This window comes from Cucurbita maxima, unplaced genomic scaffold (genome assembly GCF_002738345.1).
Source record: "Cucurbita maxima cultivar Rimu unplaced genomic scaffold, Cmax_1.0 Cma_Scf00010, whole genome shotgun sequence".
Taxonomy (NCBI): domain Eukaryota; kingdom Viridiplantae; phylum Streptophyta; class Magnoliopsida; order Cucurbitales; family Cucurbitaceae; genus Cucurbita; species Cucurbita maxima.
Window position 1 is genome coordinate 4,745,026 of NW_019272026.1, and position 16,934 is coordinate 4,761,959.

General features: G+C 35.5%; 3 protein-coding genes across 3 annotated transcripts in view; 1 reads left to right on the forward strand and 2 right to left on the reverse strand.

Annotated features, from left to right (window-relative positions):
* LOC111484794 (probable oxidosqualene cyclase) overlaps positions 1-7,470 on the reverse strand; it is a 7,715-nt gene extending 245 nt beyond the window's left edge. Inside the window, exons 1-16 of the mRNA XM_023131395.1 lie at positions 7,262-7,470; positions 6,078-6,266; positions 4,042-4,131; positions 3,529-3,723; positions 3,186-3,270; positions 2,720-2,886; positions 2,204-2,506; positions 1,988-2,110; positions 1,783-1,911; positions 1,611-1,709; positions 1,052-1,108; positions 902-948; positions 681-824; positions 430-607; positions 275-355; positions 102-185 (exon numbers count right to left, since the gene is read on the reverse strand). Coding sequence (XP_022987163.1) covers positions 102-185; positions 275-355; positions 430-607; positions 681-824; positions 902-948; positions 1,052-1,108; positions 1,611-1,709; positions 1,783-1,911; positions 1,988-2,110; positions 2,204-2,506; positions 2,720-2,886; positions 3,186-3,270; positions 3,529-3,723; positions 4,042-4,131; positions 6,078-6,266; positions 7,262-7,453 — 2,163 coding nt within the window. The 5' untranslated portion in view covers positions 7,454-7,470. The remainder of the gene's footprint in view (positions 1-101; positions 186-274; positions 356-429; positions 608-680; positions 825-901; positions 949-1,051; positions 1,109-1,610; positions 1,710-1,782; positions 1,912-1,987; positions 2,111-2,203; positions 2,507-2,719; positions 2,887-3,185; positions 3,271-3,528; positions 3,724-4,041; positions 4,132-6,077; positions 6,267-7,261) is intronic.
* Positions 7,471-9,194: 1,724 nt separating this feature from the next.
* On the forward strand, positions 9,195-11,528 carry LOC111485721 (protein STRICTOSIDINE SYNTHASE-LIKE 3). Its single transcript, XM_023132729.1, has 4 exons — positions 9,195-9,717; positions 9,862-10,137; positions 10,537-10,704; positions 10,901-11,528. Exons 1-4 carry the CDS (start codon positions 9,356-9,358, stop codon positions 11,301-11,303), a joined length of 1,209 nt encoding a protein of 402 aa, XP_022988497.1. The 5' UTR covers positions 9,195-9,355; the 3' UTR covers positions 11,304-11,528.
* Positions 11,512-15,921, reverse strand: LOC111485719 (beta-glucosidase BoGH3B-like). The gene is made up of 9 exons (XM_023132726.1): positions 15,482-15,921; positions 15,160-15,364; positions 14,893-14,983; positions 14,517-14,662; positions 13,185-13,428; positions 12,788-12,892; positions 12,501-12,683; positions 12,223-12,427; positions 11,512-12,115 (listed from the first exon to the last, which is right to left on the reverse strand). Exons 1-9 carry the CDS (start codon positions 15,702-15,704, stop codon positions 11,631-11,633), a joined length of 1,887 nt encoding a protein of 628 aa, XP_022988494.1. The 5' UTR covers positions 15,705-15,921; the 3' UTR covers positions 11,512-11,630.
* Between the last annotated feature and the right edge of the window lie 1,013 nt (positions 15,922-16,934).

The following is a 16,934-nucleotide window of genomic DNA, read 5'->3' on the forward strand; positions in this document are numbered from 1 at the left end:
AATTAAATAATATATATATATATATATATATATATATATATATATATATATATAACAATAATGTGACAAAATTAATAATAAAAACCAATTTAGAGAGAGACCTGTTGAGGGAAATCTCCATTGTCGAGTTGCGAATTAATCAGAACCGTTGCTGCTTGATGCAGTGGAGATGGGTCTCTTCGAGCCTATGATCACACAAAATCCATAGTTTAAAGCGAATCAGAGCATTCCTAGCTCGTTCATGAATTAATAAAATTCACTACACAACTAATACCTGGCCGGCTTTAATGAGAGCCAATAGGGCCCAAGAAGTGTTGACTATGTGTGATCTGCCATCTTTGAGATCAGTGTATACCTTATGCACGAGAAAATTATATATGTTAATATTAGATCCAACTTGAGCATACCTCAATTGGAACGTGTAAGTACCTTGTTATGAGCGGAGAGGTAGCTCTCGCCCCAACCACCGGATTTGAGTTGTTTAGAAAGAAGGAAATGAGTAGCCTTCCTTAGGGTTTTACTATTCTCATAGGTTCTTCCACAAGCAACTAACCCTTTGATGCCAAACCATGTCCCATATGTATAGCAAATCCCCCATGAGCCATACCTTAGTCAATAAAATATCAAATGGGTTAGGGTTATGGAGTCATATCATAGGGCTTGTGAAAAGGAAGCCAAACCAGGATCCATCAGGCTGCTGAATGGTTTCTATGAAATCTGCTGCTTTGGCCATGCAAGCTTGAATCTCTTTCTTGCGGTAGCTTGGATGGAGCTTCATGAATGCTTTGAGCCCTTCTATGGCTGCTGAACTGCACTCCACATATCTTTAAACCAATAAAATTCTTTTAGTTTAGTGTTTTTTTCACTCGATTCGTGTAAACGAAACGAAATCATGTCTTACTGATAGTCGATCATCACATCTCCGAATATTTCAGCTGGATTCAACGTCTAGATACCCAAAAAAATTTGAAAATATTAACGAAATTTTTGAAAACTCTGATGATATTTTTTAATATTATTCGACGTTTGAGGAATAAGAATTCGTTTTTACCTCCAACCATGGATGGGATCTTGTGAGTTCATATGAAGCAAATCCTCCATTGGAATTCTGCATGTTGAAGATTAACGTTAGATCATGGGTTTATTAGTGAACAATACTATCTTCATCGGTAATGAAGCTTTTTGGGGAAACCAAAAGCAAAACCACAAGGGTTTATGCTTAAAGTGGACAATACCATACCATTGTGGAGATTCATGATTTCTAACATGCTATTAGAATCATGCCTTTAACTTAGCTATGTCAATGGAATTCTCAAATGTCAAATAAATTGTGTATTTTGTTCGAGGACTCTAGAGAAAGGAGTCGAGTCTCGATTAAGAGGAGGCTGTTTGAGGGCTCCATAGGCAACATGAGAGGCTCTATGCTATACTTTGTTCGAGATGAGGATTGTTGGGAGGGAGTCCCACTTTAGCTAATTTAGTGACAGATCATGGATTTATAAGTAAGAAATATTATCTTCATTAGTACGAGGGTTTGTGGAAAAACCAAAAGGGACAATATCATATCATTGTAGAGATTCGCGATTTCTAACATAAAGTTTATCATGCACCTGAAGTGAAAGGATCAGATCAACCGCATCGTATAATTTACGAATATCCATTGGCTCACCCACCATTGTTGGTGGCATTTGTGACATCATAATGGCTACCTGCAACGAAGTGAGTGATATCAATATTCACCAAATTTTGAAATTTGAAGCTCAAAGGAGCTGTCTTGGCTACCTTTAAAGCTTCAGAAGTGCAGTCAGAGACAGGCCAAGCATTGTCCGGAGTTGAGAAGGGCCAGCCACCCTTTGAGTTGTGGCGGTACCAATCACTTGGATCATCATCTCCAAACCCATTTCTCCTCACCTTCCATTATTATAAACTTAATCAATCATATTTTCAAAATGATCAATACTTCATCAATTACTATACTATACTATACTTGTGAGTTTTTGACGAAATCGTGCGCTTTCTTAAGCACCGAACCGTATTCCTCGACTAGATCCGTTGCAACTATGGCTTGAATGGCAAATGCTACGTCCCATAATTGAGACCCGTGATATCCCTATGTTAACAAACGTCAACGTGTTAAATCACTCTCAAACATGTTATAACCTGTTTGGAGCAGCTCGTGAAGGGTCGAGTAAGCAACTAGAACCTGCATTTTCATTCCGTCCTCAGCTAGCCAGAGGTAGTCTTTGATTCTTGAAATGTGTCTTGTAAAGGCTTCTGAGTTTGGATCCTCATCCCAACAACACACCATGTTTACCACCTTGCTAACAGGTCCAAGGCAAAGATAGTGAGTGTTTTCATCTTCATAGTGGATGTGTTTTATCACAAAGTCAAGAGCCTTTTGCCTTAGCTTTGAGAGTGGCCATTTCTTCAATAATGGTTCACCAAGCTTGTGAATTGAATCCCATAACATGTCTTGTATCTTCGAATGTGGCGTGTACAAATCTTCCTATCAAAATTAAAACATTCGAGGGTCTGGAGTATTAGTTGAATTGTATTCAAGTTGATAATTATATTGAATTAATTAAAAGTTAAATTACAAGTTTAGTCTCTAAATTTTGTAAGATTTGAATTTTAATTTTGTATCTACTAAATCAGTGACATATTTAATTTTTTTAAATACGCAGTTGGACCTATTAGGAACAAAATTAAAATTGTGTACCTTAGCACAGAGGCTTCGAGAAAGATTCCAATCAATCATGTGATAAGGACTCGTGTAAAGCTCTTGCCTGAGGCTCGTGATTATGGGGCTAATTGGACCCACAAATCTCTTTCCATACAAGTATGACATTGGTAAATATACCATTCGACTATGACACCACATTCGTCCTGCTCGTCAAATTTACAATTCAACCCAATCATATAACAAAAAAAAAAATTACACGACAAATTTAATTTTTTTTATATAGTTGTTTGGCGGTACAAACTAAATTTGTAATTACTTTTTTCATTTTATTTCCGACATTTAAAAAAAAATACTTTCAATTTTTTAATAAATATTTGAAACACAAAAAAGGGTTTTTAATTTTTTTTAATTAAAAAAATGAAATAAAAAGCATAAATAACTCCATTTTCATTTTTTTTAAATAAAAAAATGGAAGAAAATGAATAAATAATATAAATAAAACCTGGATGTAATGGAAGAAAATAAGGCAAGAGCCATATCTCCGGTGGAAGTGGATTGTTTCCTTCCCACTCGTATACTCCAAGGACCTACATATTAAATCATTTTACTTAATTATATTATTTAATTATCGCCTCAAATTATAGTTAAATGTATTTTTTTTTAATTTTTTTTTAAGTTTAAAAGTATTTTTAAAATTTAAAATTTTATTTTTGATTTTTTTTAAACTTTGAATATTTTTTAATTTTTTTTAAAAGTTCAACTTCGAGAAATGTAAATATTTTTATTAATTTATTAAAAAAGTAATTAAAACTGAAGGAAGAGTTATAATATGCAAGCGGACTTACGGAAAGCCAGAGTTTTCCCCAAGAGGGGATTGAGGTGGCCCCACCTCGATCAAGAATCCATCTTCTTGCTTGACGCAAGGCTCCATCGCAACCGTCCATTTCCTCTCCCAATAATCTCAAGCTCACGTAGGATAGAGCTGTACAGAGCATTGTGCTGTTCCCTTCTATATGCAATCCCCACCCTCCATCTTCATTCTGAAAAGTAAAATAATTATATTATTTTCCTCAAAAGAAAATAATTATTATTTTTTTAGTTCTATTAGCTAAAGATATGTCTACGTGTGCAACAACTTTTTTAAATAATTTATTAATATTTATAGACTTCATTATTTGAATTAAAAAATTTCAAAAGAGTCTAAATATCTCTATAAAAAAAATTAATTTTTTAATAAATAATTGCTTATATAGAAAATTAAATGAAATCCTAAATTTATAAATTTAAAAGATAAAAAAATATGAATTTGATATAATATTTATTAATAAAAAATACGAGGGGTGAAAAGAAATAAATACTTGGTGATTGTAAAGGTAGCGACGCATCTCTTGTTGATGGTGGCGCGACAAGACGGTATCTAGAGCCTTCGTTATGCTTAACCCAATCACCTGACCAATAAAAATAAAATAATATTTTTTAAAGTAAATAAATAACTATTAATAATACGTATGTTCCAATCTATACCTTCGAAATTTAAAACTTTTCTAAATAATATTTTCGCATAATTTCATTTAAAATCACAGCTATATAAAAAATAAAAAATTCATGGGTTTAAATTCCAAAATCACAACAAAAAATTATTTTAATTCAAGCTTTTCAACCCATCATCTTCCCTACTTTATTCTCTGTCCAACCTTTTGTTTTATGCGTTAAATTATATATATATCAACTTGATATTATATAACTAAATATATAAATAAAATATTTCAAACTTGGATACAAGTGTTATTTATTATTATTATTATTATTATTATTATTATTTAAAAATAAATAAAAAGATACAAGTGTGTAAGCACCCATGTTCATTTGAATAATAAATATTCCAAAATCAAATCAATATATCCGTACACCTACAAATTAATAAATAAAACTAAAAATTGGGAAATTATGGGACCATTTAGAAAATAAAATAAAATAATTAAAATATGGTTGTTATTATATGCACAAAAATACATTTTTCTCCCTATTTGAAAATGATGGCCACATAAATTAGGGTTGCAACGGAAGGATGAGAGGGGACCGGTTGGGAATTTTAAATAATATTAAAATGATCCAACATTTTATATTTTATTAATTCAATTTGAGTTTGACTCCTTAGATTGGATTAATGGTTAAAAAATAAAATTTTTATTAATTAAATTATATATATATATATATATATATATATATATATATATATATATATATATATATATATATATATATATATATATATATATTATTATTATTAATTTTTACAATAGAATTATGCGTACATATAATTTCATAATTATATTTTAATTATTTATTCTCCTACCACTTTTAAAAATAAATTTTAATTTGGAAGATAATTGTGTGAAATAAAAATTGAAAATGTTTAAAAATAAATATATATTGATGTTAAACCAATTAAAAATATATATATACATATATATTAGATGAAAAATTTTATAACCCAAATCAAAGGTAATAATAATTAGTTTTAAATAATCGTAATTATATTTTAAAATAAATAACTGTTGCCCAGATCAATTTAGTAATTCAAAATAATTATATAATTTATTATTTTTTAAAGTCAAATTTCAAACACTTTAAAATATTTTAAAAATAAAATACATAGAAAACTTGAAAATAAAATATAAAAAAAATAAATACAGGAAAAAAGTTAAATAATTAACAAAAGAAATTAACAGAAAAATTATTAATGAATACAACTATTAAGCTTATTTCATCCCAATCAATTTTTACTCTCGGTTATAAATATTGGTTTATTTTTTATTTTTATTTATGATTGGCCTTGAGTTCGAGTTTTCCTTCATCGTGTATGGTTTTCAAAATCATCCTCGTTGGAATCTCTATCTCCTTCCTTCGAGCGTTGATTTTGCTTTCATCATTCTTACAATTAACTACACTATAACTAGTATATAATGAGTGTCACTCTGTTAGTCACTATCTTTTTTGTTCTCACGAACGAAAATCGACAAAACTATCATGGGTCACTACTGCCTCCAACGACCTTGCTACCTAGATCTTCCTCACATTTGTTGTCGTTGGTAATAAAACCTAAGGTCAGAAGGAACACAAGAGATCGTTTGTTTTCTCGTAGGTCTTACTTTTTAAAGTTGAGTTCGTAGTTTTCACAACGGTGGTCACCCAATTTGAAATGATTAAGCTAACCTTTGGTAATTTCTTTCTAAAAAAATAATAAACAAGTATCGATCAACACGTGACCTTAGACATACGTGGTTAAAACAAAAACTTATTCAAGTTCGAGGTTTAAATGGATGAAATTCAAAGTTTAGAGTTACCGAATTTAGGGTAAATAAAAATATTATATATATATATATAAACTAACCAGGCCAGGAAGAAGAAACAAAGGGCCAGCATAGTCACCAGGCCAGAAGCCATCTTGTGTCTGCATAGTTGAGTAGAATCTGATAGCCCTTCTCAACGTGGTTTCCACTGCTTCTTCACTCATTTCCTCTTCACTTCTAAGCTTCACTTGAGTTGGCAGCTTCACCTCACTCCCATTCGCCTTCTTCAACTAAACGTATTCAAAAAATTTAAATAACCAAACTTAACATATAGTATCTAAGTGCGATGAAAGTTGGGGAGCTTGAAAGAATCATTTTCAACGTCAAATTAGAACGCTAATGTGAGATCTCACATCGGTTGGAGATGATAACGAAACATTTTCTATAAAGGTGTAGAAACCTCTATTGAGTAGACGCGTTTTAAAAATCCTGAGGGGAAGCTCGACAGAGAAAGCTCAAAGAGTATTAGAGCTAGTCATCGGGTGATGTGTTAGTGAGGGGGGACACGAGGGTGTGTGCTAGCAAGGATGCTGGCCCCAAAAAGAGTGGATTGGGGAATCCCACATCAATTGGAGAAGAGAATAAAGGCCAGCGAGGACGTTGGGCCTTGAATGGAGGTGGATTGTGAGGTCTCTTATCGATTGGAGAAGAGAACGAGTGCCAGCGAGGAAGCTGGTACCAAGGGAGTGGATTGTGAGATCTCACAATTGGGGAAGAGAACTAAACATTCTTTACAAGGGTGTGGAAACCTCTTCTTAGCAGAGACGTTTTAAAAACCTTGAAGGGAAGCTCGAAATGGAAAGTCTAAAAGAGAATATTATTTGCTAGCGGTGGGTTTGGGCCGTTATAAATTGTACCAGAGCTAGACATCGGGCGATGTGCCGGTGAGGGGGTGGACACGAGGTGGTGTGCCAGCAGTAAGGACGTTGGACCCCAAAGAGGGTAGATTGGGAGTCTCACATCGATTGGAGAAGGGAACAAATGCTAGCGAGGACACTAGGCCCTAAAGGAAGGTGAATGGTGAGATCCTACGTTGACTGGGAAGTAGAACAAAATATTTTTTAGAACGTTGTGAAAACCTCTTCTTAGAAGACGCGTTTTAAAAACTTTAAGGAAAAGTCGAAATAGGATAATAGACTCTTACAGGTAACTCGAACCTAGCTTGAACTCATGCAGTGGCTATCAATCTATGATGAGTTTGATACCCAGAAGAGGATGAACTGACCTGAAGTCTCATTAAGAGATCAGAGCTGTGCTTGGCTTGAAAGCGGTGGGTATAGAAATCATTGCAGACATTATGAACTCGAGCTTGTTCTTCAAGAGAGGGCTGGAGATTTGGGTCGAACTCCCAAAACTGGCGCCCTAAATGAGCGTTGTCGCTGGTCTCCCAGCCTTTGGAGAATTTGAGGGTCCACATGTGGGTGTGTAGCAAGGAGGGTTTGTGTCTTATATCCAAAGGGTTATGAATGTATATATAAGAACAAAAAGGCATATCATGCCCAATATGCTGCTATCAGTTGGAGGGTTATTTTATCAAACATTTTAACGCTATTGTAGCAGTTGGGGTTCAAATTGTCTTGCTCTGTCTTGTCTTATTTTCTCCAGCTCATGCCTTTCATCAATTTATATTTTATTTTAATTAATTTTACATGATAATAATTATAATCATGATCATACTCATCCTTCATTCTTTATAGATTTGATTTAATTTCATACTTTATATACTTCAATATAAAAGTATATGTTAAAGATATGTATGATCTTGTCTTTATCACATGACGTGATAAATAGCTAACTTGAGTTATTTCAATTGATTGTGTTTATCAAAATTTAAAAATTAGAATAAAACGTGAGTCAACCGTGGTATGATATTATTCATATGAGCTAGTGATTCACTTTTGTTTTTAGTTTCTCCAATTTTTTCGTTTTAATTCTGGGTTTTACTCAAAACGATGATCAATCTCATTCTTGTCTTCTTTGGTTCTTTTTCGGGATAATATGAACAACGAACCTCCACAATACTATGTTATTGTCAACTTTAAATATAAGTTCTCACTAAAACGTCTCATCTTTATCCTTCAACTTCACCCGTTAATTGACTAGGAAAATTTTTCGAATTAAGACTGAAAACCATGAACAATGACTAACAAGACTAGAATTAAGTTCCATTAATTAATCACTGATGCTCTTTTTCTTAATTAGGGATTAATTTTTTTATTCATCCTTTTAATTATTCAAATTAAATAAATATATAAAATAATTAATATAATAGAGATTAACTATTTTATATTTTGAATCATTATACTTTTTAAAATCTTAATATTATTTTTATTTATTTATTTTTTAAAATATAAGTTATTGAAGAGTGATTTAAAAAAAAATTAATAATAATAATAATTGTCTCCCTAATTTGATATTTATTTTTAGTATTTGAGAACTTAAATTAATACTCATAATTAAATTTAATGGTTTACTTTTCAAATCACTGATTTAATTTTAATTAACATTAATTATCTAAAATATATTATACATTTATATCCTTTCATATCACTCTTTTATTATTGTATTATTTTAATGACAAATTCTGTGTACTATTGATTAGAAATTTTTTACAAATAATATTATTATTTATTTAAAATATCAATTATCCGTTCAATTTTAAGATTTTTTGATATTCAAATTATATGGATTAATATTTAAATCTCTCCCATTTAACTGTTTTGAAATCTATCTAAATCTATGATTTTTTTTTTTAAATGAAATGGTTAAGATTATATATAAAAAAATAATATCTATATTTTTTAAAGTTACACTATTACCCTTTATAAATATTGAAAAATGAATCTTAAATTAAAATATTTTACAATTTTAAACAAAAATCTTAATAAAAATAATCTTAAACTTTATATTTTGGGACAAAAATACTCATAAATATGTTAAACAAGAAAAATAAAATACAAAAAACTTTTTATTTATTTAGTTAAATATATATGAAATATTTATAAAAAAACAAAGGGTAATATTGTATTTTTAAAAGAAGATATTTTGAAAATAATGGAAAAAAATAAAAATAAGAATAAAATAAAATCGGTTAAGGGTGTGGTCGAAAGCAATAAATAGGAGCTTCTCCGGTCTTCTCATCTCATAATCAAAAACCTGCAATCAACTCCATCAAATTCTACCTACCACTCTTTAATCTTCCAATTTCTCTCCATCCCTCTGTCTCCCATTTCCAATCTTCAACAGTTCGTACCAGTTCCGCCTCCTCCAGTCCTTTTCGCCTCTTCCAATCCAGTGTCATTTTCTTGATTTTGTAGGCATGGGGCGCAAGGGAGGTAACGATGAGTCTTCCGTATCGTTCGGAGCTGTACTCGCCGGCCTCTTCTTCGCAGTGGCTCTGTATTGTGCTACTGATCCCTTCAAGCACAGTGCAATCGCTGATTTCCCTGACTTTGAGACCTATTATGTAGAATTGCCTTCGTGGTCTGAAATACCGACGGAGAGAGATAGCGATAACTTGTTGCAGAAGTCGAAAATCATGTTTAAGGATCAAGTTCAGGGCCCTGAGAGTGTGGCTTTCGATCCTCAAGGGCGCGGACCCTATACTGGTGTCGCTGATGGTAGAGTGCTGTTCTGGAATGGTGAATCCTGGACTGATTTTGCTTATACTTCGCCTAATAGGTACTCTTCTGTTCAATGCCAAAATAAGTATGTAGAGTCGTTTGATTTTGATCCTATATAATTACTTGTCCTCGTTTCTGTTTTCAAGGCATTTGTGTTTTAGATGCTGCTGATGCATTCTAATTTATTTCCCTGTCGTTTCAGGTCGGAGATTTGTGATCCTAAACCATCGATTTTAAGTTATTCGAAGAATGAACATATATGTGGCCGCCCTTTAGGTCTCCGATTCGACAAGAAAACAGGCGATTTATATATTGCAGATGCATACTTTGGGCTGATGAAAGTGGGACCTGAAGGAGGCTTGGCAACATCTCTTTCAACTGAAGCAGAAGGAGTGCCTTTTAAATTCACCAATGATCTAGACCTTGATGACGAAGGGAATGTGTACTTCACTGATACCAGCACCAAATACCCGAGAAGGTAAGCTATGGTGATTTTTCTCTTGCTTATTTACATATGACCATGGATGCACCAAGTAGACTTCCCAATTATTATAGTGATTTTCTTGTTGATTGTTTTATAGAGGAGGGTTTTGTGAAAATCAAAATCAAGAGCAGAGATCAAACTCATTCCTAGAAGAAGGAAACTAGGAGCAGGGGAATGAAAAATCTCCTTCATGTTCCTTATCTAAAAGTTTTGATTCTTGTTCAAAACAACATTATTATCGGTTAGGATCGAATGAAACTAGAGAGAATAGATATATAGATTTACCATATGTAACTATGTACCTTATATAAGCTCTACTCAATTTGTACAGTATACCATTTTCCATGTCAATTGAATAAGCTGAGAGTTGTAGTACTTCTCTTTCTGGTGCAGGAACTTCTTGCAAGTAGTGTTTTCTGCTGAAAACACCGGGAGAGTTTTGAAATATAATGCTACTACCGGAGAAACCACAGTGCTTGTGAGGGATGTTTATTTTCCAAATGGCGTGTCTCTAACTAAGGACGGTTCTTTCTTTGTGTTCTGTGAAGGCGGCAAAGGAAGGTGAAACTCTCTACACAATCTCATTAATCATAGCTCCTAGTTCATGGATTTATGAATGGAAAGAACACCAACCAATGGTCTATGTTTACAAAAGCTTCCAAAAACATGCCCTCTTTATTTCAACTCATTCACTATTTTAGCATTCAAAACATTCACTCACTGAACTCATTTCCACTACATGTCCACATTGATCTAGATTACGCAAGTATTGGTTGAAGGGTGAGAAAGCAGGAACAACAGAGAATTTTGCCCTCCTCCCAGGATTTCCGGACAACATCCGAACAAACGACAAGGGTGACTTTTGGGTGGCAATCCACAGTCGACATTCTACATTAGCCAGCTTGGAAGCTAAATATCCCCGACTGAGGAAATTTCTACTCAAGCTTCCAATATCCGCAAAATTCCAGTTCCTGCTTCATATTGGGGGACGGCCTCATGCAGTGCTTGTGAAGTATAGCCCAGAAGGGAAGCTTTTGCAGATACTAGAGGACAGCCAGGGTAAGGTTGTCAAAGCAGCTAGTGAAGTTGAGGAAAAAGATGGAAAACTGTGGATTGGGAGTGTTCTAATGTCTTTTGTTGCCGTTTATGACTTGTATTAGGTTATAATGTCAAATCAGCAAGTAGGAATAGCTTTTTTCTTCTTTAGGAAGTTAGGTATTTACGTTCATGTTTATATGGAAGTAATAATTTAGACGTTTGTAAGTTTTTAGGGTCAGTAATATTTTAGGTTTAGTAGTACTCAAGAACGATTATCGACTATTGGAATGATAACAAGTGTTTTATTCCGTTAACCCAGTTCAAATTGATTATAATGAGTTCATTCATATTTGGAAATGCTTCTAATACAGGACTAGGAGGAATTTGTAAATAGCCTCATCATATGCAAGATGATAAATATCTTTCCAAATTTTCTAAATCTTACCTACCTAGTACTTATTTGGTTTAGTTGTCAAACCAAATCCGAACGGAAAAAGTGGATCATAATGCGAATCGCCGACGTTCATTGGGAGTTGATCGACCGTCTTGAACCATGTACGAGCAAGTTTCCCGGTGAATCCATAGTCGCCAAACAGAAGGTCAGCTACACCTTGGCCTTCTGTTCCTGGAAGCCAAGCAGCCACAAGGGCATTGGCTGTTTCAACATAAGGTTGCATCACAACAGGGCGACCAGAGACGACGACGACTACACATTTAACATTACTGCACACGTTTTTTATGGTGCTTGGACCGGGTTCAGAAATGGAGAGATTCGAGCTATCGCCAAACATTTCAGCATATGGAGGCTCCCCCACAACAACAATGGCATATGAGAACTTGTTCGACTTGACGAAGCTAGCATCTGGATTCTCGTTGTACACTACCTCGGTCGCAGGATCGACCGTATTCTTCACAGCATTGAGGATGGTGGTACCTGTGCACAAATTTACGAGTCTAAGAAACCGAACGACTATCGAACAACCGTGGTTCTTGCGGTTCGAGTATTTTTACAGAAGAAACAATGAACTTTTTAAGACATACCAACAGTGAGGTCATTGCCGCTCTGACCCTGCCACGTGATTGTCCAGCCTCCGCATTGGTAGCCCAAGTTGTCGGCGTGTGTCCCTGCAACCAATATCTTTGCAGCTTTCTTAGGAAGAGGAAGCAATGGTTGGTCGGCAGAGGGGCCATTCTTCAATAACACAAGCGATTTCCTTACAGCCTCCCTAGCCAGTTCTCTATGTTCCTGTAGCAGGGCCAACATATTTAGTTTCACTCACCAAAACCAACACCTTAGCAGATCTAAATAAGTGACAAACCTTGCTCCCAAGATGGTTGACAAAGCTGTTATCGGCCAACGGATTCTCGAACAGACCCATAAGAAACTTAACTCGTAATATCCTGTGAACAGCATCATCGATCCTGCTCATAGGAATGATATCATTCTTAACCTGGCGAGTGAGTTCGTCGATGAACTCCATGAAGTTTACTGGAACCATAACCTGTCATGAACCATGTATAAAATGAAAAAACGTAACGGTTTTAAAAGACATCGAACAAAATTGTTGTGTTACATGTTCTAAATCAAAGGTGAGATTTGATTTACCATGTCAATTCCAGCACCAACTCCAGCTTGAACTGAATATGAATAATTAGCATGTGGAGGAGAGGTGATTCTGTCAATCCCTTGCCAATCAGAAATGACAAAACCCTACAGAGAATCAAAAATAGAACATCATGCATATTTGTAGAATTACCCACAGTGAAATCCCACATCGATTGGGGTGGAGAACGAAACACTCTTTGTAGAGGTGTGAAAACCTCTTCCTAACAAACGCGTTTCAAAACCTTGAGGGGAAGCCCGAAAGGGAAAGTCCAAAAGGGAAAGCCCAAAGAAGACAATATCTGCTAGTGGTAGGCTTGGGCCGTTACACCCACCGTCTATTTTAGTATTAATAATATAAGAAAGAATCTCACTTGAGTTATCAAATTTCTTTTAATACCTTGAACTTGAGCTTGTTCTTGAGGAAGCCAGTGACAAGGTCACGATCGGCGTGCATTCGCACTCCGTTCCAGCTCGAGTACGATACCATTACGGTTGCAACTCCCTTTCTTATTGAGTTAAGATATGCAGGCATGTGAATGCTAAGCAATCCATTATAGTTAATCACAGTGTTATTTTCATCGATGCCCCTGACCGTGCCACCATCACCTACGAAGTGCTTAGCACAGGCTGCAACTTTTTGTCTAAAGTGAAATAAGTTGAAAATAGAATAGTGGTCAGTATAATATATCCTAACAAATTCATTTGAATCAATAGATCTGGATTGTGTTTAATAATCATCAACATGCACGGTTCACAAAAGCTCAAATCAGATAAGACAGAAGAGGTTCACATAAAGATATTTTATCGATTGAGTAAGTATATGTAACAGTGGTCCGCTTTGGCCCATTACATATTGCCCTCATGGTTTCAAAATGCGTATGGGAGAGGTTTTCACACCCTTATAAGCAATGCTTCGTTCTCCTCTCCAATTGAATCTCACATTCCACCCCCTTGTGGACCCAATGTCCTTGCTAGCACACCCCCTTGTGTCTAGCTTTGATACCATTTGTAACCGCCCAAGCCCACCACTATCGCTTTAGCCCATTACGTATCACCGTCAACCTTACGGTTTTAAAACACGTTTGCTAGGGAGAGATTTTCACACCCTTATAAGGAATGCTTCGTTCCCCTCTCCAACCTATGCGGAATCTCACAATCCACTCCCCTTGGGGGCCCAACGTACTCTCTAGTACACCTCACCCGGTGTCTAGCTCTGATACCATTTGTAACAACCCAAGCCCACAGCTAATAGATATTGTTCGCTTTGACCTGTTATGTATCACCGTCAACCTCACGATTTTAAAATGCATTTGCTAGGGAGAGCTTTCCACACCCTTATAAGGAATGCTTCATTCCTCTCTCCAACCGACGTAGAATCTTACCATATAAAAGTTGCGTTGTTGGAGAGAGAGTGAGACACAAAATGCATTGGTTAAAAGAAGACAGAAACTAGCTGCATTTCTAGCCTCAACTTTTGTCTTCTTGAGCATAGATTTAAAAAAAAAATGAGACACAAAGCTCTTGTAATTGTAAGCATTATTCCGGGTAGGCATGTGGGCATACGATAGTTAACCAAAGCATACTCATTCAAGCACCTAACAAGTATATTTGCTATCAAGCATGCAGGGGAAGTGATATTAAACAGTAACTCATCAAATCACTGAACAAGCTAATAAAATATTTAAATTTAAAAACATAGATACTATCATGTTATGCAAAGGGATCTTACTTTCCCGCAACGAACGGAATCCCTTTTCGTGAATTAGCAGGAATTTCTCCTTGCAATCCAGGTATAATCTCAGTCAATTGTTGAACAATCTTATGATCTTCACTATAGCTCTCGTAACATCGACCCCATCGAGGATCCCTGCACACCTGCCCAACAGCCAAACCCAGAAGGAGAAAAACTGTAATCTAAGCACACTTCGGTGAAGAACATGTAAGAATCCCTCATTTTCTCATTGAAGCAACAGATTCAAAATGTTTTACAGCAATACCAGAAGGAAAACCCAGAAGGAAAAAACTGTAATCTAAGCACACTTCGGTGAAGAACATGTAAGAATCCCTCATTTTCTCATTGAAGCAATAGATTCAAAATGTTTTACCGCAATACATGGAGCAAAAACGTAAGGAATTCCGGTTGCTCTCACTTCAAGTGCTGTGGCATCTCCAATCCGCCTAAGAAGTTCCGGATCCCTGATATGAACAAAGCAAGCCACATCAATATTTTGGGTCATAATTTCAGATTCAAGAACTTCAATGATTCTTGTTCATCAGTTCAAGGATCAACACAGATTAACATTCCTAAATCTTAATCATCAATGAGTATGAAAAACAGAGGAAATCCGCAGCTTCTTGAGTAATTTACTCACCTTGTTACTCCAAGACCAACATTGTGAGGAAAAATAGTGGCATTGTACACATTATTGTGGCCATGAATAGCATCAATACCATAAATCATAGGGATCCCAAGACGGGTGGCTAAAGACCCCTTTTGGATCTCATTCACCATATTGACCCAAGTCTCCGCCGTCGCTTTCGCCGCCGGTACACTGCCTCCTCCGCTAAGTACACTCCCTGTCCAAATCCACCGTCACTCTTCATCTTCCATAATCAAAATGCAGTACACAATACATAAATCCATGACAAATCAAATTTATCCGAACAGGGGAATCGATTTTAGTGAGATAATACCGATGAAGTAGTTCTTCATGGCGTCCGGGGTTGCGACGCTCCGTTCGATCTGAACCATTTGACCGATTTTTTCTTGGAGAGTCATCCGACGCATAAGATCTTTGATTCTTGCACCCAATGGCTGTTTGGGGTCTTTGTATTTTAGGTAAGTTGCATCTGAAGCATCGGGCAGGCAGCACAGCAGCAACCAAAACCCGATTAAGGGTATTAAGGATCGCATCATTTTGGGTTGTGAAACACGAGCTGCTCAATAGCTGAAGAGAAAACGGAGTGTAGTAATGGCAGAGATGGTTTTGAGGAAATGATTCTTGGAGAAGAAAGCGAAAATGGGAGTGGTGAAATGATTAGTAAAAGTTGTGGGAAAGCAAAAGAGTGGGGAAAAGGACGGAAAGATTCTGGCAATGGGAAAGGGGAATCCACAGAACACGAAGATGGATCAAGTGGAGGGAGGGAGACCTTTTATACAAATTTGTACGATTATTTTATTCACTTTCTTATCTGTTCATTCAAATTCAGAATGAATTGATTGCTTCTCCCTCCAAAATCACATAAATCTAAATTAAAATGTGAACATAAAATAATATGATTAGTTTATTTTGAAAAAATGGGACATATTTGACCATTGTCCACAATTTTAAGATTTATAAATAAAATTAAAAGTAAAAAAACATATTAATCAATTTGTACACACAGTTAGTTCTTCGACTTGTGTTGGCTCAATTTTTGTAACCGTTCAAGCCCACCACTAGATAGCAGATATGATACTTTTTCTTTCGAATTTTTTCAGTTTTTAAAATGTGTTAAAAAGAAATTTGCATGGGACTCACTATTCACTCACTTTTTTTTTTCTTTTTTTTTTTTTGTTAATGTGGAGCGGCGAGGAGCCCATTGGTTGTTGGACTAACCTATGGTGTGTTTTGGTGAAGCGCTGGATTGTTGGTAAGGAGCATAAGTGGGCAGGGGGCTCACACAAGTAAGCGAAGGAATCCTGTATGGCCTTGAAGAAGTGTGGCTCACACACGGCAAGGGAGGAAAGAAAAGGAGGGGGATAAGGAGAGCCTTAGCCCTAAGAATCGAATTCTAAACTGGTGTGGCGCTGTGGGATGTTTCTGATCAATAGACCAGGAAGATGAGTTAGCCAAAAAGAAAGACCACCAAAAGTCACGACTAGGTTTCCACACTGATGTAAAGAGTGTTTTGTTATCCTCTTCAACCGATGTGGGATATCACAATCTACCTCCCATTGGGACCCAGTGTCCTTGCTGGCACACCGTCTCGTGTCCACGCCTCTTCGGAGCTCAACCTCCTCACTAGCACATCGTCCCGTGCTGTCTTTAATACCATTTGTAACTATTTAAGCTCACTGTCAGTAGATATTGTTCTCTTTAGGCTTTTCCTTTCGAGTTTTCCTTCAAGGTTTGTAAAAATGTGTCTACTAAAGGAAATATTTCGT